The sequence below is a fragment of the Idiotropiscis lumnitzeri genome, chromosome 15 (genome assembly GCF_059441095.1).
Source record: "Idiotropiscis lumnitzeri isolate Australia: NSW breed Sydney's pygmy pipehorse chromosome 15, RoL_Ilum_1.0, whole genome shotgun sequence".
Classification (NCBI taxonomy): Eukaryota; Metazoa; Chordata; class Actinopteri; order Syngnathiformes; family Syngnathidae; genus Idiotropiscis; species Idiotropiscis lumnitzeri.
Window position 1 is genome coordinate 10,049,813 of NC_142405.1, and position 20,813 is coordinate 10,070,625.

General features: G+C 40.9%; 1 protein-coding gene across 2 annotated transcripts; it reads left to right on the forward strand.

Moving 5' to 3' along the window:
* Nucleotides 1-1,363: 1,363 nt before the first annotated feature.
* grb2b (growth factor receptor-bound protein 2b) lies at nt 1,364-20,751 on the forward strand. 2 transcript variants are annotated; one of them, XM_088317425.1, is made up of 6 exons: nt 1,364-1,555; nt 2,721-2,967; nt 15,640-15,737; nt 17,756-17,878; nt 18,277-18,460; nt 18,909-20,751. In XM_088317425.1, the coding sequence occupies exons 2-6, from the start codon at nt 2,890-2,892 to the stop codon at nt 19,092-19,094; spliced, it is 669 nt and encodes a 222-aa protein (XP_088173551.1). In that variant the 5' UTR covers nt 1,364-1,555; nt 2,721-2,889; the 3' UTR covers nt 19,095-20,751. The 2 variants fall into 2 exon arrangements, with proteins under 2 accessions (XP_088173551.1, XP_088173553.1); XM_088317427.1 differs by having other exon boundaries at nt 1,365-1,555; nt 18,277-18,445.
* The last annotated feature ends 62 nt before the right edge of the window (nt 20,752-20,813 follow it).

The window sequence follows — 20,813 nt, forward strand, 5'->3', positions numbered from 1 at the left end:
ACACAGGCTGACATAAAATAAACATAATACGGAGACATACTTTGCTGCTGGTTGGCCCGTTGCTCCGATACGTGAGCAGGTCCGCCATATTGGATGTGTTAGGTCTGCCTGTAAACTAAAGCAAGCAAATGGCCTGAACGTCACGCAGCGATTACATACATAGTTGGTGACTCTTTTTCACTCATTTGCGCACACTGATATAGTTGTGGAAATAGATGGGCATACAAAGAATGTAACTTTTTATTTTCTAATATTGTATTTATTCCACACAGTTTAACAATGAGATGGAAATAATTTTACCCTGTTTCGGATCAGAAATAAATTTCAAATGACATACAGAAACAAATATTTGTAAAGTATGTAAGTTGTGGCTGTGAATGTATGACTACTCTTAGACACACAAGTTGACGTCTTTTAACATAAATCAAACACAATACATTGACAACATCCAGAAAAGTAAACATAAAGACAAGGAGGAAACAAGTGAGACATATTCAAATAAGATATACATTTTATTATAATATGCCAATTCAACAAAGAGATTCTAATAGTTTTCTTTGCTATGAAAAACATAACTCTTAGTAAATAGCTGCATTCACAGTCCAACAAGTCTTTTGGAAAAAATTCCAGTTCCAAAGTATTTTAGCAATGAATCAAGCTTCCATTTACAACCAAATATTCTCATTTCTGAAAACGTTTCCAGAAATCTAGAATTTTTGAGCTATCCCAAATTATGTGAATGTGATCTCCCACTTTACCACAGGTCCACTAAAACAAATCAGATGTATTCGTTTATTTTGAAGTGATACTGTAGATATATTAAAGTATAACATCTTTATTTTGCACTCAAATTATTTCCATATTGGTCTGGTAGTTATTTAGTGTCCATCTTTGGAAGTTTTTGCTCCTCTTTTTCCTTCTTTACTTCTACTTATGATTCAGTACAAGATGGGATCTCTCTATAGTTGATGATGACATACAAGTGCATCTCAATCAATGTTGCCACTGTTATCTTGAAAAAGTAACATAGTTTACCGATTACTTCGTTTTAAAAGTAACTTGATCACACAAATTACATGACCATAAAATTTAGCAGACGACGACAGTCCCTCTTTACATAAAAATGACAACTAGTTTTGCCAATAATTTAATAGAGGTACGTTTTTAACAGTAATGTTTCAGAATATTTTTAATTAGAAAATAAAATGAAGACAGCCCATTTGACTTAACGTAACACTTAACGCCGATAATGATAGTTCCACTTTGCCACATACAATATGGCGTTGATTTACTACTCACTGTTCAAGGCGGCAATCTAAAACCTATATGTCTACGAAGCTGACCATCCCAGCTCTGTGAAAGGAAGCGGAAATAAACGTCGCCAAGCTTATGCTAACAGCTCGAGTCAGGCTCCGAGGACGGGCTGGAAGCGATACATGACACACATCGGGGGATTTTTTTTTTCCGCCACCGAAACCCAGAACGAGGAGAGGATAATAACGCGATCGGGATTTCTTTGTTACGGTGGTAATATCCCCGCGGAATATATCGAGTGGTGAGTTTGCCTCCTTCCGCGTCAAAGTTGTATCCTGTTCCCTTTTCGCGACGCAGGCTAGTCAAGTTGAGTGAGGCTAGCCGGGCTAACTGTGCCACTACGCTAGCAACAAACAGCTTGCACTACGAAAAAAAAAGGTGTTTTCCTCCCTTGTCATATTTGCCTACGCGAATCTAGCAGAAATGTTCAACACATCTTCACATCGCTTGAGTTCAATGCGCGTTCACTTGTTGACTAATGTCGCCTCTGCTTTAGTTGGTTATGATAAATTAGCGGACGTGAGTTGGAGAATCACTTTGCATTCGCAGTTATTGTTATCCGACCGTTAGCCGGCATGCTAACCTTTTAGCCTCCTAGTAGACTGGGCGCAGTCTTTTGGGGGCTAACGGGAGAAGTCAGTGAGAATCATTGAATGCACGATTTAAGACAATGTCGTTTTTGTGTATTTACATCTCAACCGACACTACTGGAGAAACTATATCAAGATTAGTGGACATATAAGAACGACTGTGCCATTTGTACGCCAGCTGGTTCTTTTTATCGACATATGTAATTATTTATTAATAACTTGCCTGACGATCACTTATTAGATGGAACGGTTTCCGCTCATTGCAGGCACATTTGTGTGCTTGTCATGCGCGCTCCTAACGACTTTTCTAGAAGTGTCTCACATCCTCTGTTGTAATACCTCTTACTCACATTTAGGGCGGATATAACGTGCCCCTTTTTTTAAAAAAATAAATAAATACAATAACCGACAGTATTAAGAAGATCGTTGTTCGGTGTTGGCTTGAGGCGTGCAAGTCAGGTTTAATGACCTTCGGGATGGTCCGGCTGTATTAGATTGACGCGTATTTGTAAACAACTTAATGAGATAACGTTGCTTGATCCGTTTAGCAAGTGTAGGTTGAGCTAATGTATCACTGACGGCTCTGCATAATCTCCAGTCTGCACAGGTGCTTAGGAGTCAATGACAGGGATTGATTTAAAGTCCTCTCAAACGTTATTTTACACATTTTTTTGCGCAAGAGTGGTCACTGTCATATTGTTTGTTTGCATGGGGATGTGCACGTCTCAGCTTCTTTTGTAGAACATTTCTTGCAGACCAGTGCACCTTTTTTTCCAGCCCATCTTAGTCAACTCCTTCTCTCCCCCCTTTTCATAGGAACCTTGCTGCGACCTTTATGTAAGGTCAAAGCCCTAAAGCAACGGGTCACAGACGGGAGGAGAGACTCGGGTGCAAAGCATCTGGAGCTGGGATAAGCGCTGTTTTTATTTTTTTCTTCAGTCCCTGAGTCCCAACTTGAGCCAAGACGTTATCTCGCACGCACGTCATGGAGGCCATTGCCAAATACGATTTCAAAGCTACTGCTGAAGATGAGCTTAGCTTTAAGCGTGGAGAGGTCCTTAAGGTATGTGGAAAAACATTCCGTTTTCATTGGATGGAACTCTTTGTGTGGTTTCATGTAAGCGCAGTTTGAATGCCATAAACCTTGACATGAAAATAGGTCCTCAGTTTATTCCTTTTTTTAAACGTGCACATGTTCCAAGGTTATGATCGGCATGCAATGTACTAGTTTACGCGTGAAAATATGGGCACACAGCACAGTCAGTTCCTCCTGTACTTAGTATTACATTTCTGGCTTGGAATTTTTTTCATACAAATACGTATGTAGGGTTTTTTATTCAAAACCCACCTATTCACTAAAAGCATTCTTTCTGTACGTGTGTCTTTTCACTGTTTGTGAGAAGGCTTGTTGGTGCCAATCGGGGATTCATTGTACTGCAATTATTAGTGCACTTAGTGTTTACTTTTACCACAGTAAAAGGCATATCTATGTTTTTACTAAATGCACAATAATCAATGCTGCAGCGGAAGCTCCGAAGTTGAATGATATTCTTAATCTATCCTCCATGACATGTATAATCTTAGAAAATTGAGTGTGGCTGAATCTCATGAGACGAATACTCTGTTTTGCATCGTCTTCTGCTTTTTGTGTTGTTGGCCCCACAGACACAAGGGGGTATCAGTAAACGGTGTGATAAACAGGAGCAGGAATAAAATTCAGTGTCACACCGGAAAGAGTCCGGCTGCTCAGTTCAAAATGAGTAATACTATTCAGTTCGATATCAGTTGGGTGGATAAATAAATTTTGACTTCATGAACATACACGCCTTAAAGCATTGTTACACAATCAAACCCAAATGTTAATTTGTGCACCCAACAAAACAACCTCTTTAAGCTTTGCTGTAATGTTTCAGGCAGTGAAGTTCTGCCACTGCTTGGAAGTGGTTTTGGATTTGCAGCTAGCCTAACTTTCAAGTCATTGGCAAAGAAACTCAGTGGATTGTCTTGTAAATTAGCAGTAGGCAAAAGTGTCCGGCTCACAGACACATTTTTGGAACTATACTGAGTGAACGATTGACTCTTAATTTCACACTTGATGGTTGGACAAGTTCTCAAGAAAATCAATTCCGTATTTGTATACAAGTATTCACAGAAAAATCTTAATCTGCCCCCTTTAAGTTAATAAATGTCACACAAATTTAAAAAGAAGTTAACCACTGATGACGTGCAACTAGTGACATAACAACTGATATTTATCTTAGCAGCACTTACTGGGAATTGTCATCTGAGTTTCTGTCCGTCCTTAGGACCGTTTGTTTATTTGTCGTCAGTTTCCAATTTGTGAAACCATATGTAGCGTTCAAATTCCTTCAAGCCTGCTTTCTTGTTGCCTCACAATGTCTGTCTTCAGATATTTTGAAAATACATGCTGCAATTTTCCTGCACAATGGTGCTTTTGGGATTTAAACAGAGTCATCATAATCCCTTTGACTAAAGCCATGCGCATCAGGGGGACGCTTTTGGTAAAGTCGTAAGGTTGTGAAGCAGCAATTTCCAACAACGTAAGAAGCAAACCTTATAAGACGGCTATCTCTGTATATTTGATTTAAAAATAAATATCTGCGCAGTTTGAAAGTGTCTTCCTTGAGAATGGAAGTCTTGGTTGTATTTTAGTGTTTAAATGGTTGTTGAACAGGTCACAGAAGTTGCAAACTTGAAAATGCTGGCCCTCGTCTGTTGGGACCTTTGTTGTTTGTGTATGCGGCTGTGCACATAAGCAAGGACTATGAAAATCTCAAAAAAATTCAACTCATCGATAGGTCAGCTTATCGCCCACTCGCACTACTGTACGTGTGTTTGAGTCCAGCTGTGTGTGGCAGCGTCTTGGGAGATGCGGCTCAGTAAGCACTGAGCAAGTAATATACAGTATTTGCATATTGTCACTGTCCTGTGAAAAACGCGCATGTCCATTTTTTTTATTTCTACATTCCAGATATCCCTTCAATGTGAACATTTAAAATAAAAAATTTGACATGCATGTTTTTCTCAGCACAGCAACGATATGCATGATGGAGGAGAGGGGAAGGGCATGGAGAGCGCCGACTAGAATATCTGAACTTTATTTGGGGTTAATCAGAAGCATGAATGTTGGCAGGTGTTTGCTGACTCCCATTTAACGTGAGTTTGAATGAATTTTGAGCACATCCTCGGTTTTAACACGGGGTGTGCACAGTTGTTCAACTATATTATCTGAAATGTTTATTTTTACTTCACCTCTCAAAGATGTATTTTTTTTCCCCTCTCAATTTAGTTGTGCATGTTATACGTCATGTTTATGCTGGATATATATATTTCTTTTATCACAACAACTCACTTTTGAACAAGGGTGTGTAGATTTTTAGAACTGCTGTAGACGGAGACTGGAGGTGACGTATATTAGCAAATGTTGTTCATTAATTGAACTGAACGTTTTCCTTGAAATGTTTTCTTCTGTTTGTGTCCACCGTATGCTCAACCAACAGTCGAACAATTCAGCAGCGAAACAAAGCATCTTGATAGAAAAAGAATGCTTTTGATTCCGCAGCGGAAATGAAATCTTGCATGAAACATCCATTATATTTTGAAACATGTACACATTTGTAGTACGGGAAGAATTCACGTTTTTCTTTTCAAGTTATTTCTCGAGAGAAGATAAATCTAGAATAGACTGCCATAATACTGCCCCCGGCGCCATCCACAATTCATCTGAATCATTTCTTGGCTGCTTTCCCCGTTGGACTAATTTGCTTTTTGACGCAGGCATGATGTTCTTCCCTCTGTCGGATTGAGTCCCCCGTTCTCTCGCTCTTTCATCTTTATCCCGTTTCCCTCTTCCTCTTGTTTCCTCCCTTTCCAACCGAGTCTGACCACGACAGATGCATGGTGGTCTAAAGATGGAACTATGTTATATAACTTGTAACTACATTTTCAGGAATTTCTCTTTCAAAGGAAAGATGTATTATTTAGTAGCGTTTTATCGGAGCACTTTATGCTAGGGATGAAAAGTATTATCCTAACATCGTGGCTCCTTCTCGGCCTGGGGAATAATTCAATATCAATATGTGTTTGCAATAGAAATCGCGCTCAATATAGTAATGATTTTAAAAATAAATAAATATCGCCCAGCCGCTCCTTCTGTACACAACAAACAACAAAAGTTAATGTCTGCCCAGATACAGATGCGATTAGACGGACTTAAACAGCAGATAAGGTCAGATGTGTTCTGCGGTTCTTCAATTTGGCTATTGATTGATGAATTCACAATTGGTTCTCAGTGATGCAAATGCAGATGGAGTCAAAGCAAGCCATCTGCCGATAGTGATGCTAGACGTCTCTGTTCCAAGGACAAATCCTCAGCTCTCTCGCTCGACCCCGGGCTTAGTGTTGCCACGCGTCATATATTTAATTTATTGCAATTGCTCCCTTGAAGGTGATTGCAGTCCAATCACGGTCGCATGTACCCTGCACATGTATTTTAAGCTTTTATGCGGCGAGATAATGACGAGAACGCCAACGGAGATCCGTACACCCGTGAGAGGTTTCTGTGGGCATTTGTGATGATGAAAGAAGGCCCACATTGTCCACTGTCACTAGGATATTTAGTAATCAGGTTCCACTACTAGCCTCCAGCGAGCAATCACTGCGTCACTGTGTTTCACAACAGCTGGCCATCCTGACCGAGCTCCCCTCTAATTTGCAGCCTGGAGTCATTCGGCAACGTTTAGTTCTGTCATTTGCCCTCTCATGAGTCATGAAGCAAACTATCACGTCTGTATATCACAGCCTCTTCTTTGCGCGGGGTAACTATTAAGGAAGACTGTAATCGCAAAAAATAGAAACGTGACTTAAATAGTTCGGTTGCTGGATGTTGTCTATCTGCTGTTATTTTTTTTTTTCGTTTGCTGATTTAGAGGCAAAGCAAGGACATTTGACTGAAGTCTGGCCGCTGCCCCAAGCAGTGTGCTCATTTCCTCTTTAAATAAATAAAGATTAACAGCCCGTCGTGCTGACAGAATAAGCTCCTGTCAACAGATATGGGAGCTCGGTGTCAACAGTTTTAATTAAATGTCATTGTGGTCACCATGTTCGCGAACTACCTGCAGGCTTCTATATACCTGGAACGCGCCATAAATTAACTAGCACATCTTGGTTCCTGATGTGTACCATATAGCTCCTTACACCAAATCGAAAAACAGTGTGATCCAGAATTAAATATTACAGTTGAATGAGGGCCGGAGATTTTTCTTCTCTCGTGATTTGAAATTTTTTTTTTCTGATGACCACACTCGAAAGACAAAAAGAGTAGTTTCCCAACCGTAGTGCCAGTTTATTGTGTCTGTGTGCGATTATATTAATAGCAGAGCATGGCTTTTTTTCACATCCTGTTTGTGTCGTCCAACCCCCCCCCTGCAACTTCCTGCATCTACACACTCAACTCCAGCAACCCTTGTCTGCGTCTACCGCAATGCTGTTCTGAGAAACACAAGTTGGAGTTTGGCTGAAGAGTTGTCACATGTCACACCTCAGCCATTTTCCCCTCCTTGCCTTGCTGTTTTCACTTTCAAAGGTTCTTGTATTCTGCCCATTTTCTGTGTACAGCCCCATCAGTGTTATCCTAGAAAGAAGCTTTTAAGCCTGTTGTCTCATTACTTTCTTTGAAGCCTCTCTTCCTCCCATCCCTGATTAATGGGTCCCACTTTGCCTATTATTCGTTGAACTATTGATCCTGCTCTCTGAAAAGTGGTTTATCAGTGCTGCCTCTTGATACCTAAATGTCAGGAGAGCGCGTTTCCATACAAATCCAAATCCATGCTTTTTGCTAAGAACTTTTGGAATACACAAATCAGATCTGGTTTTCTGTAGATTTCTTGGCTGGATTGTGCACCTTAAAATGTGGTTAATAATGCAGTAGATTACATTCTAGGATGTTGCTGAAAAAGTGTAGATGGAATGTCAGTTTACATTTGCGTGAAATGAAAATGTAGAAATTAATTTATGAAGTAAGATCTGGATTTTTGTGTAAGTGCTTCATTTTGGTGAACTGCATGGTCCCCCCTGCAGGAATCCGCGATTTCACAATCATGGTGTTTACCGTGGATTTCAAGTCCTTTTGCGGAAATCGAAGCAGTCTGTAAAATGTTGGGCGATTACATGTAGCTTTCATCCTGGTCGCGAAATGTCGTGGTCCTGATAGACGGGGGTTACGTTCATTCTTTTTTTTTTTTATTTTTTTTTTTGTCAAATCCAATCTTTTTATATGCTCGTTTACATTACAAAAATAAATGCAACTTCCAACGCGAACGGAACATATCCGGGACATGACACGTAGATGCGCAAAGCACGTCGTTAAATGACAGGCACAAAAGACGGCATTACTGCAGAATTTATGGAAAGAAAATATGGGCCAGCATGTAGGGGCTCATCTTTTTATCATATCTAGAGAGGAACAATGCGGGAGGAGGTAGAAATGTTTTGAGGAAATGAGGCGAGGCTCCATCTCATTTCATGAAGATCTCTACTAAAGATGACGTCACGGCATTGCCTCGCGTATTTAATGAACTATTCCTATTTATATACTGTATGCAGTGTATTTTCTATTAAAAAAAAAAAAGTTTTGTAATATTACTTCTGGGTCACTGATGGTGTAGTGGTACACTCGCCCGAGTTGTGTGCGGGCAGCGTGGGTTCAGTTCCCACTCAGTGACGGTGTCTATGTCTACACTGTGACTGGCTGGCGACCAGTTCAGGGTGAAGTGCGCCTTTCGCCCGTAGTCAGCTGGGATAGGCTCCAACGCCCTCCCGCGACCCTGTACAACATAAGCGGTGTGGATAATGATATGATATGATATTACTTCTATGTAAATGTATTGCACTTGTATAAATAATGCAAAGAAATCTGCCAAAGAGGGACACAGATAATATTAATGATGATTATTTAATGTTTTGGTTTTGCAAAGAATTTCCTAAAAGAATTCTGACTTGTATTATAACACATTGATTTGTTTTACAACTAGTAATTATTATTATTTTTATTTTTTTTATTACACGATTATTATTAAAGTAGGGAGGATGGATGACTGTTGGATGCAGACACATGCAGAGCTGCCACTTCCTCCAGCTCTGTGATTAGACTTACTTGAGATGAATTTCCTCACATCTGTAGATTCAATGAGATCACCAAAAAGGTGTGCAAAGTGCGGGGGCCCTGCATGCCCACATGTGGGATAAACACACATCCACTGTCCTTTGCATGCCACCGAGTCACCACCAAGCATTATCGGATTGGTTGGTCGAGTCCAAATCTACAAAGTAGGCCAAGTTTTCACTGTCTACCGCATATACTGTGCACCCCAAGGCAGAGTTAATCCTTTGATGATGGCTTAGATGAGGTCGACCGAGGTGCTTTTTTTGAAGCTATGGTGCAGCAGACGTCAGATCACAATGCCTCATTTTTGTGGCGATGACATCATTAGCCTTCGATATAGTTGGTAGGTCCCTTTCAGTTTGAAGTGGGCAAATCTGTATGCTGAAATAATTTGTTTGCTTGACGCCACTATTATCATGCTCTTGGTCCCAAAACGTGTGAAAATCACAAATACTTTGTTTTAGTTGCAGGAGAGTGTTTGCACGAAGCACTATTTGCCGCATCTGCCACACGGCAACATACACGCGCAGGTCAGAAAGCCAGATGTTCCGAGCCCAACTCCGACTATCCACTTGGACCGAATAGTCGCTAACTCGGACGAGGTTTGATACATCGGCGCAAATATTTGCTGAGACTTGGAGCTAAAACTCACCACCTCGCTATGTGCCTGTTCAGGTTCAGTCGCTCCCATATGCTTTATTTCAGTAACACTAAAAACACAAACAACGATGGCGATTGTTCTGAAAGCACATTTTCTATGAATGATTAATGTGGTTTATTGATTTTTTTTTTTTTTTTTTGTAATCATTTGTTTGCGTTTTCATTTGTTCTCTCTCTCAGGATAAGGATAATATTTAAATGCTGATGGATTTTAGGTGTTTGTTCTGATGGAAATGAGAGGTCAAGTTTATCTTGGAACCGTACACAGCTGATGTCAACATAGCGTGTGTGATTGTTTTTGCAGTAGAGATGATGTATGACTTTAGTTGTGTCTTCCCTCTTCTTTTTTGTTGTCCATCTGTCATTAACTCTTTGTCATACTCTTTTTTTCCATTGCACCCCCCACCCTCCTTCTTCCAAGTCTTTTCGTTCGCGCTCTTCCTCTATTTGGCTTAGTGCTGAGTCAGAGAGCTGCAATTAGGACTCCTCATCATCGCCACATCACTTCCTGCTGCTGTGTGCCAAAAAGAGACTTATGTATTCAAAACGGAGCACTCTGGCTCACTCTGACCTGTAACATCCTTCACTGCTAACGATCCCAGGCTGAAAAGTCTTAAGTATTTAAATGTAGGTCAGAAATCAGACACTAATTACTTTGTAGATATTTATATGCCAAATGGATATATATTGTAATAAACCCTTTCTAACCGTTAATGATATATTGGTGGAGGAAGTACATCTTCTACTTGCTCCTTTGCCACCGTGAACAGTTTATAGAAGCCACCTTGTCTTCAATGAGTGTAACAGTAGTTCTTCACTACAAATGAGGCCCCACACGTGGTCTTGGCCTCAAGCATCATTCTCAATTAAAGGCTTTCATTTTGACCAATCTCTGTAATCTTGCTCGATCTATCTGAGACGGTTCGCTCATGACCTCCATTTTGGTCTGTTCTGCTTAGTCTGCTGCTTCCCTGCTGGGCATAAAGCAGGTCAGCCGTTTGCGTGCCTTTTTGTAAATAACATGAAATACTCGTTTGTGAGGGTTTTCACGCGAAGAATCTTGAACTGTGACAATTCCAGAGGCGTTTTTATAAAGGCTTGTTCATGCTGCTTGAGGTGTCTGAACAAGTTGATGTGGTCAAAGCTAAAATGTGACAAGGTGTCACACGGTCAAATCAATATTTAGTCCTTGTAGCTTTTTGCGGGCAATCAGCAAATGGAGGCCTCAAACTACTTCATCTGATGCCTGCGTGGCTCAATGAACGTCTGTTTGATTTCATGAGAAATTATCGTTTTGTAGATGCGAGTATTTTCCCCGCCAACGGTGATTTGTCCTCATTACAACTGTGGTTTAGCAGAATTTCAAAGTTTTACTTTACTTTTAAAGGCTCATTTTACCAGCGTGTTTGTACTTCTAATTTGTCATACGACCGCTTTTGATTGTGCTAGTTCCTTAATTTAGTTTTGATTAACTGTTTTATGCAGGCCCCATTGGAACTGAAGGTTTCCTGAGGTTCCAAATTTCTAATCAGTATTTTAGGTGATTTAGTAAAAGGGTGAAAAAGAATTCAGAATCTGAATTTGTCTTCAATGACTGAGCTGTCTCACGCCCAGATTATCTTGCACTGCAGAATAATCCCTGCTCTTGATTTATTCCAATCCCATACGGACTGTGCTCATGCTTTTGTCATCTTGTCGTCTCCAGCTCCCTCGTTTGCTCCTTCCATCTGCTGTTTGGCAGGTTTAGTTTGACTCCCTTCACTGTGAAAGTCTGTTTAAATTTTTTTTTTAATCCAAAACCTTTCCTCTCTTATACTTATTTACATTATAAAAGAAAGATTGAATAATGATTTCATTCTACACTTATGGCCTATAACATTTATTTCTGTGTTATACCCAACACACTTGGACTTCCAGCACTAAAAGACGCAATAATTAATTCCAATTCATATTCTACCTTTGTTCACAATGCAACACGGGATTTTAAACTAAAAAGGAAAAAAAAAAGGTTTTCCGTTGTTGGGAGCGGATGCGTTCGGAAATTCACTCTGATGCCCCGACACCACTCAGAGTGTCTGTTCAAAGAGCCAGAGCGCACTCCCCTCCCATTAATTCCCGACCACAATCAGCGGCTGGTGCAACAACTGTCTCCGTCTGGGCACCTGCACTCCTTTTTCGGGGCATTCTGAATAACTGATTTGAACAACGCTCTGAGTTTCCGAATGGTGAAGCAACGCAGATTGCATGCTCAGAGCTTATTTTCCAACGCACCCAGGACGAGGGAACGGAGACCACCGGCGTGAGTCCAAGCATCACTTTTCTTGGTCTCGGTTTTTGTCAAATGAATTTCTACTCCAAAATTGATACTTGTACTACGGAGTGAACCCCGCCCCCTTCCCTTTTTCATGATGCATTTTTGACTTAGAGCTACCTATTGTCCAAAAAAAAAAAAAATCGGGTACCTATGTTGAGGCTCAACAGTTAGATGATCCTAATCAGGGATTTTGTTCCTCTCTACGCTGAATGTCTATTAAATGTGTCACGTTTGATTAAAAAGATTAGTTGTGTTTGTGTACTGGCAAAAAATATGCCGGCGGGGCTCCATTATTGTTTCATAAATGTGGACAAGTCGGAAGGTTGAATTGAAATGAAGCAATTGTATTCATTACGGCCATTTCTTCAGTCGCAGAGGTGATGTGTCGCAAAAATGCTGAACAAAGTTCACCGACCTGCAAGTTGTGTTCAGGACCGCCTTGTATGTTTATTCATGCTCGTGTCGATGGAAGTGCGATAATAATCTAATGTGCGAGAGGTCTGCAGTGGCAGCTGTGGAGAAGATTATCCGTGGTGCGGACCTTGGCCTATCAAATAGCAATTTATATCTATTGTGGCTCAATCAGATTAAAAGAAAGTCAGCAAAAAGAGAAGGTTGCGAACCATCCAATGGCGTGCCTCGGAGCAGAGAATACTCAGTCATAGAAATATTGCTGCGGTTGTCTCATTTCTGTATGGTATGAATACTGCCCGCCAAGCAGATATTTAGTTCTGCTTTTGCTTTTACCCCGTCCGTTCCAAGAGACACCAGATAGACATCTAAGCAAATGAAAAAGCCAACCAATTTCAGTGGGTTTTATTTGATTATAACCAGGCCTAACCCAAATGCGGGGGGAAATATGTGCTGTGTAGCTGCTCATTTTAGTAAACAGTAACACAGCCCTGTCACCATTATGTTTTTGGGGCTGCCTCCAATGTGGATTATTCAAATCAGCGAAGCATCTGTGCACTTTGATTTTGTGGGCCTAATCACTCAGTCACAGATTACATCAGATATGCTGTGCGGTGTAATCTTTTTGCAGAGGTGGTCCGATGTTCTGTGGCAAGATGGGTTGAATGGTGAATGTATTGAAAACACTGGCAACTCTTGAGGAAGCACATATGGGTCCTATTTTGAAGTTATGTTGACTGTACTAAACGTTGGGCTGGTTGTGTGCTTTTTGCATGTCACGATTATGCCAATTTTGTAATCGTTGATTGGACTAATCATAATCGTATTTGAATTTCGATCACTTGCACAGCCTGAATCCCTTCCATTGCCGCAGCTCATCACATGGTTATATTGCTTGCTGTTTGAATTGTGGTTAGTATGTTTGTTCCAATTATGTGAAAACGACACATTTGTTTACACAAGACTTTGTAGGAGGACAGATTATGTGTAATGCGGCAATATAATGCCCTTTATTGCCACTTGAAGTGCGAGCATGCAAGAGTTGTCAGTTGAACGCATGGATCATTTAGCTGAGTCTGAGTTCGGCGTTCTGTTCATTGTCTTTGCATTGCACGCTTGAGCATTTCTTGTTTTAAGATTGCTCTCAAAGACATAAATGTAAAATGGCATGCAACAGCAAGCACACAAGATCATACAAAGATATCACCTCAACACCAAGTGGCAACATGGAAGGTCTCTTGATGGACCTCAATGTCAATTTAACAGCATTATATTTTAATGCCGAGAAATTTTGAAGTGCTTAGCTCTTCTAGAGATGCTTGCTAGGTAGACTTTATTGGCGCTTACGAGGATAACACGTCCATTGGACTCCCTGCAAACGATTGAGGCGTGGCATCTATTAGCGTTGGTGCTACTGGTTCTTTCAGGCTATTCTAAGACAGAATCCACAGTTGCGTATAGCGTTGAGATGCTTCCACCAACTTGCGTTTGATGTGCTTTGCCTCAAGCGTTTAGGTGCACAAGGGTTAGCAGCTGAGAAAAGCTAGTGACAGCTGGCATTCTGCAAGCTGACTGGCGCAAAAAAGACCCAGGCCGCTTGCAATACGCTCGGGCCAACGCGACAACTGTCTGGACTTAAGAGGAGAGGCAAAGTGAAAGCAGGGGACAAAAGTGATGCAGAAAATGAGAGAGTGAGGACCTCTGATTTTAACAGCAAGACATAGTCCCCCCCAAAAAAAGCATGTTTCCCTCTTTGAATTATGTAGATGGGACGCGATCAAAGGAAGCCGAGCCTCTGAACTTATGAAATTCTAATGAGTGAAACTGAGTCATTCGTCAATGCAGGATTGTGCCTGACTGGGTTGAGATGAATGCTACCGCTGCTTAAATTCAAGCCGCTCAAAGTCTCAATCACGTGACGGCTTGCTTTTGTGACATTCATGCTCATATCTTCTGCATTACAATGACTGCCTTTTACTTTTTTTTTTTTTTTAGACAAACTGAATGTGAACTGCAACAATTTTACCCGCATTCTTACCCCCATGAGTAAAGGTCTGCGTTCTATTTTTGAATGGGGTGAGAGGATTGATTATACAGTAAAAGCCAGCCACACGCGCACACACAAAAGATAAAACAATATGTAAACGTCACTTAAGGTTGTGGCTTAGGTACAGTAACTTCCATTGCTGACTAATTTGCATTTGTTTCAGTTCAATCTATTTAAAGAGTAGTCTTTATTTGGCACTTCCGACTCAATAAGAACAAAACATTCGGTGTCACGAATGAGCAATATTTGTAATGTTGTTCTTGTTCCATAACTGTAGTGATAGACCGATTATCGGCCGGACCGATTATCACGGCCGATATTTGGCATTTTGCCGATTATCTGCTTTGACCTTTTTTTTAACTTTCAAGGCCGATAAATTAAAATATGGTTTATTTTGGCTTGCTGCAGCACACTTCTCTCTCTTTCTGCTGTGCTGGTGGCCCTGCCTGCAGAAGCAGATTGGCCCTGCCCACAGTACCATTTCATTGGTTCCTTGTAGCACCCAATCAGTAGAAAGCTGCCTGTTTGCTTTTTACCTCAAGTTTTGACACCATTATGACCTTTTTTTTTTTTTTAACAAATGAATATCGGTTTCAAATAACGGTTATCTGCCTCCATGACTACTTATAATCTCTATCGGCCCTGAAAAAAGCATATCGATCTATCACTAATATATTGGTCGTGTTCACCAAATCATTTTTTTGGGGGGGGGTTTCCCAAATAACTTTCTCAATTAATTGTTTTACGGCGCTTCATGTGTGACCTATTGTAATTTTTCACCTTAAGTTGTTAAGTAGTTGGCTAATTTTCTTACAATGTGATCTTTTTAATTGCCATATTCCAGCGTTGTTGGACCTGTTTCTTGATAGGGATGGCCGAGTGGTCTAAGGCGCCGCGTTCAGGACCCAGTCTCCCCAGGAGGCCTGGGTTCGAATCTCGAATTTCCCCATTGTGGGACTAATAAAGGGCAAATTATTATTATTATTATATTTACCAAAGAATTACCCCGTTTACCATATGCGCCCTCATCTCAAGTCACCACCACAAATTTGAAATCCAATTTTGAGGACCTGCTTGATGTCATTGTTAACTTGGTCATGTGTTTTTTTTTCTTCCACAGGTATTAAATGAAGAGTGTGATCAGAACTGGTACAAAGCAGAACTAAATGGAAAAGACGGCTTCATTCCCAAGAATTACATAGAGATGAAGGCCCATCCGTAAGTATTTGATTACTGCTTATATCACCGTCATTTCAACTCATCTGGATGTCATATTGAGATTCTTTCATGACGAGCTAATAGTTTGCATTGGTATGCATCTAATTTTACATGTAAAATTTAAAAAAAAAAAAAAAAAACAACGTTCCATTACAGTGATGGCACATTTTAAAATAAATTAAAAAAGAAATCCTCCATGCATTCCAATTTGCAAGCCAGCATAATGTTGTGGCCGGTCGGTTTGGGTTTTGATGCACTTGAGTCATGCTTCTGGTTTATGTGGCCTTGTGACGTGTGAGCACTCAGTGAGAGTTGCACTGTCGGTGAACCTTACTAGCCTGCCGAAGTAGCTGCTGCGTTAAATGGGACACACAAAGATCCAATTTGCTGTTAAATCTAATAATGGCATGTCTGTAAAAAAAAAAAAAAAAACCTTCAATAAGAAATGCCTGCTCTGCAAACATCACCTCGCCGAAAGCAAAACAAAGTGAAATCGCTGTCATATTCGCTGTAACGAAAAGTCGACTGCTTTACATATAACTTGCCGCAGGCTTTAGTCCTTAATTAAATATTGATTTTTTTCGTTGTTGCACAATGAAACCTTTTTGGCCAGTGGGTTGATTGTTCAGGATGCATTCATACCACTTTTTTCAAACTGAGTATGCGTACAAGTACTTTATATTGAGTCGTCACTGACGCCAAGTTTGGTACTCATACATGACGATCTCATTGTCTTCTAATTTCGATTTACTATATTCAAATATTGTTCAAAACTCAATTAAGTTTTTTGTTGAACATGACACTCAATTACAACAATTCTTTTCACACAAAATATTGTTCAAAAACACTGGCTTTCATTCACATGGAATGAGTTTCATTTTATTTTATTTGACTTTTGTTGATTCTGTTTTTATTACATTCACTTTTACATAATAATTACGTACACTTTCTAACAGTTTTGTTTTTGATAGTTTTTTTTTAAGTTATCTATAATGTTGACTTCATGTGCTCTCGCAACAAACATGAACTAATCCTATTCCACCTGCCTAAGAGGTAAATGTTGTGCTCATCTTTGCCTGCAAAGGGGGCGGTATGGCGCACACGTGCAGATAACGCACATTGATTTTCTGAAAAGACGAAGAAGCCGCAGCAGCTTAATGGAACTCTTTTGGCATAGCCTAGAACGACATTATCGACATGATTTCCCAAATGCTTTGGCTTCCACTCGCATTCTAAAAACATGTTGGATTAATTGAACGTGGAAAATTATTTTAGTTTTTTTTTTTTGTTGTTTTGTTTGGTTTGTTATTTTTTATATATATATTGCCTCTGATTAATCTGCAACCAGTCCAGGTTGTACCCAAAAGGCAAATTTCTTCGTTTATGATTTACGTATCACATGAGCCTTAAGTATACCCCACTAGACCTCATTTATGCCGACATCAAAGGAAGGTCTCATATGGGACTTTTTTTTTTTTAAACACTTTTTATTAATAGATGGCGGTGATAAGAGAGAAAGAACATGAAAAGAAGTCTCCAAGTTTTTTTCTAGTAGTTGTCTTGTGGATGCTTGAGCTGAAAGTGTTGAACGATCTATGAAGGGATGTTTAGCCCCGTTTTCATTCCCAGTCTCGGCACATTTGCATAACCAATACTTTGACCCTGTAACATAAGAGTGCGGCGATGCTGACCTTAAACCACCTCATCAGTGAGTGTGCAGACTGTGCGTTGCTGCCAAAAGCCTTGGCCACCAATTATGATTGATTTGCTTCTGCCAAGAAAACACCTTTTGATTTGATGTTGTTTCGTTGACATTTTAAAAGGACTGTCAATAACTTCCTCTCAGTCAGCCACCTTTACTCGTTTGCTGTCAACTCTTGTTAGCGAAAGATTCTCTATCTGGAAAGATGCTTTGATGCTGCTGGATCAACATAATGAAGAAAATGTGTTCTTAAGGTTGAAGGCGGGGGGACTTGCCCGTGGGTCAAAAATAGTCACAGAAGTGTTTTCTGCTCCAGGTGGTTCTTTGGAAAGATCCCTCGGGCCAAAGCAGAGGAGATGCTCAACAAACAAAGGCACGATGGCGCCTTCCTCATTAGAGAGAGTGAGAGCGCACCGGGCGACTTCTCCCTCTCAGTCAAGTGAGTAGCACCGCGCAAGCTGGAATTTAAGATTGGACATTTTTCATCACTCACTCTCCTAACAATCAATCAGCTTGACAAATTTCCAAGCTCTGGTGGTCTGAGTCATCGACGTAGCCACTTCCTTATTCTTGTGAAGTCTGAGCTGGGTTCACACGTTAGCTTCTTTTCCAGTATTTGCTTAGTAAACGGCATTAGTTCCTCTTCTATGTTTCCGTTTTGACCTTCCCGAAAGATAGCATGTCACTACAAGTTATGAGATAGGAGGATCTGTACTCTTCTTTTTCCACTTGAATGAATTAGCAATATTCAAAATCAGTGTTCTGCCACAGTTCCCACACATTATCTACCTTTGTACTCTTGAGTTTGTTGTCAAGCCTCAATGCTTTTCTTTCCAGGTTTGGCAATGACGTGCAGCACTTCAAGGTTCTCCGTGATGGCGCCGGGAAGTATTTTCTGTGGGTGGTAAAGTTTAACTCCCTCAATGAGCTCGTGGACTACCATCGCTCCACCTCCGTCTCCCGTAACCAGCAAATCTTTTTGCGGGACATCGAGCAGGTCCACCAGGTAACAACGAGCACGGTAACTTCCTGTAAAGCTATTTTCTTCCCTCTTGTGGTTTATTGTCGTTAGTGAACATTAATCAGCGGTAACCGGATAGTTGTCGTTCATTTTGTAGGTGTTTATTACTGAGGAACTAGTTTGTAGACACATTTTGGGTGGGAACATGCAAATTTAAAATTTAAAAAATATATATATATATTGTGTCATACAAGGGGATTCTAAATTCTGTGCCTTTTATTTTTTTCCAACGCCATGGTGCATTTCCCAGTTGAAATTTGTAATTGTGACTTTAAGCATGCAGTGTAATATCCAGCCTCCGTCTCATTGGTGTACTGTAATCAAGAATTACATCAGTAGTTCCGTTTTTTTTTTCTCCCTCTCTCACTTTGCCTTGCCAGTTTTCTATTATGCCGGTGCACTCTGGCTAACCTCTGTCCACTTGTGTTTCCTCGTTTCCATGGCACAGCATCCCACATACGTGCAGGCGCTCTTTGACTTCGACCCCCAGGAGGAAGGCGAGTTGGGTTTCCGACGCGGCGACTTCATCCAAGTCCTGGACAACTCTGACCCCAACTGGTGGAAAGGCGGTTGCCACAGCCAAACGGGCATGTTCCCACGCAACTACGTCACGCCGGTCAATCGGAACATGTGAAACAGTCCCCGCCATGTAAACGGCCATCGCACCAACACCATCATCATCATTCTAGATGTCATCAGTCCCTCCACCCTCATCCGATCCCCAAACAACCCCTCCCCGCGCTCCTCCTCCTCCTCCTCCGCCTCTTTGCCAACCCCACAATAGCAGAAGCAGAGAGGAAGAATGCAAACAAGTCAAAAGTGAGCGAGAGATAAGACAGGAGCGCTGTCATAGGCGGCGCTTTGTGGTGGGCGGCAGCTGAGCAAAATCCACCTCGACTTGCAACCGAGACTGCGAACGCCTCGGTGAGGATCTCAACTGCCTTGGAGGGAACGAGAGAACCAAATGATTCGACTCCCACAGCCGCTTCTGTCTACTCCTTAACTTCTTAACATTCTGGCCGCATTGTGTTCGCTTTTGCCGCATGTTCTTTTATCAGCCACATCTGTTTTAAAGGAAAAACAAGAAAAGCATAAAAAAGAAATTGTTTTAAAAAAAAAAAAAAATAAGAGAACTGATGCCATATACAGCAAGTTTCCATGTCTTCGATGATTGGCTCGTGAGCATTGTACATCAGCCACCGGCTGTATAAAGAAATCAACTATAGAGAGAATCCATTTTTTAAGAATATATATATTATATATTTGTATGTGTTTTGTCTGTATTACCTCTCATCACAAATTTGTAAATTATGTTCAATGTTTTTGTTTGGATAAGACCTAGTAGCTCTAGAATGTGCCGAATTGTCCTTCAAGTTTCTATCTGAGAGGTCTCGGATAACATGCGACGTTCCTCACACGTGGGAAGTCCACTTAGCATCGGGAGAAGAAACCAATCAAGCTGGGAAGCTCCTGTCGTTGAGCGGCAGGTGTGCGCAGCCGTGAATGCAAGCCATGTATGACGTCAGCCGCCACCCCCAAGACATTGTATTTGTCGCAACCGTTTGAATGTAGCTGACTGAGTCCGCAGACATTAGCATGAGGGAAGCAGGCTCGGAGAAGTGAACTACACGGCCGTGCAAGGGAAAACACGCTGTCATTTTAGCCATGTTCATTGGACACATGTTCAGTACAGCTACCGTAGTTAATGTGCATACTTAGCAAAAAGCTCTCCGTGTCATACGTGCTCATGGCGTGGGGGCTGAGATTGGATAATCACGTGTAATCACCGGTCTGCAACTGGCACACATGAACACTTCCCAAAACTGAGAGATTGTCATTTTTTTTCCTTCAGATGACAGATCAGATTAAATGTTATTGATTTATGTCAAATGTGGTGTCGAGCACTTTTTTTTTTTTTTTTTGGTCAAAGATTTCGATCTCCGTTCTGTCCAGTGTGTGTCCGTGTGCTTTTTTTTTGTTGGTTTCTTGCTCTCTCTGGATAGTGCCTTTCTCTCTGGTGTTTTAGCGTCTCCGATTCCCCCTCCCTTTTTATGGGGCCTGCCAGTCCTGCAGTGAGAAACAAGTGTACATAATCTAACCTGTCCCACCACCACATCAACTCGCCTTCACCTTAGTCCCCACCTACATGGAACTCTTATTTAAGTGTCTCTTGCCTTGTCTTACCTAATGATACTGTTTTGGTTTTGCTCTTCTTTTTTTTTATTTGCATTTTTTTTTTTGTTTCTTGTTTTCCATTAATAAAATGCAATTATTAAAAAAATAATAAGCAGGGTTGTGTGTATTATTTAGGACCATTAAATGGGCGAGGCTTTCTCTGCTGGCCTAACCACTA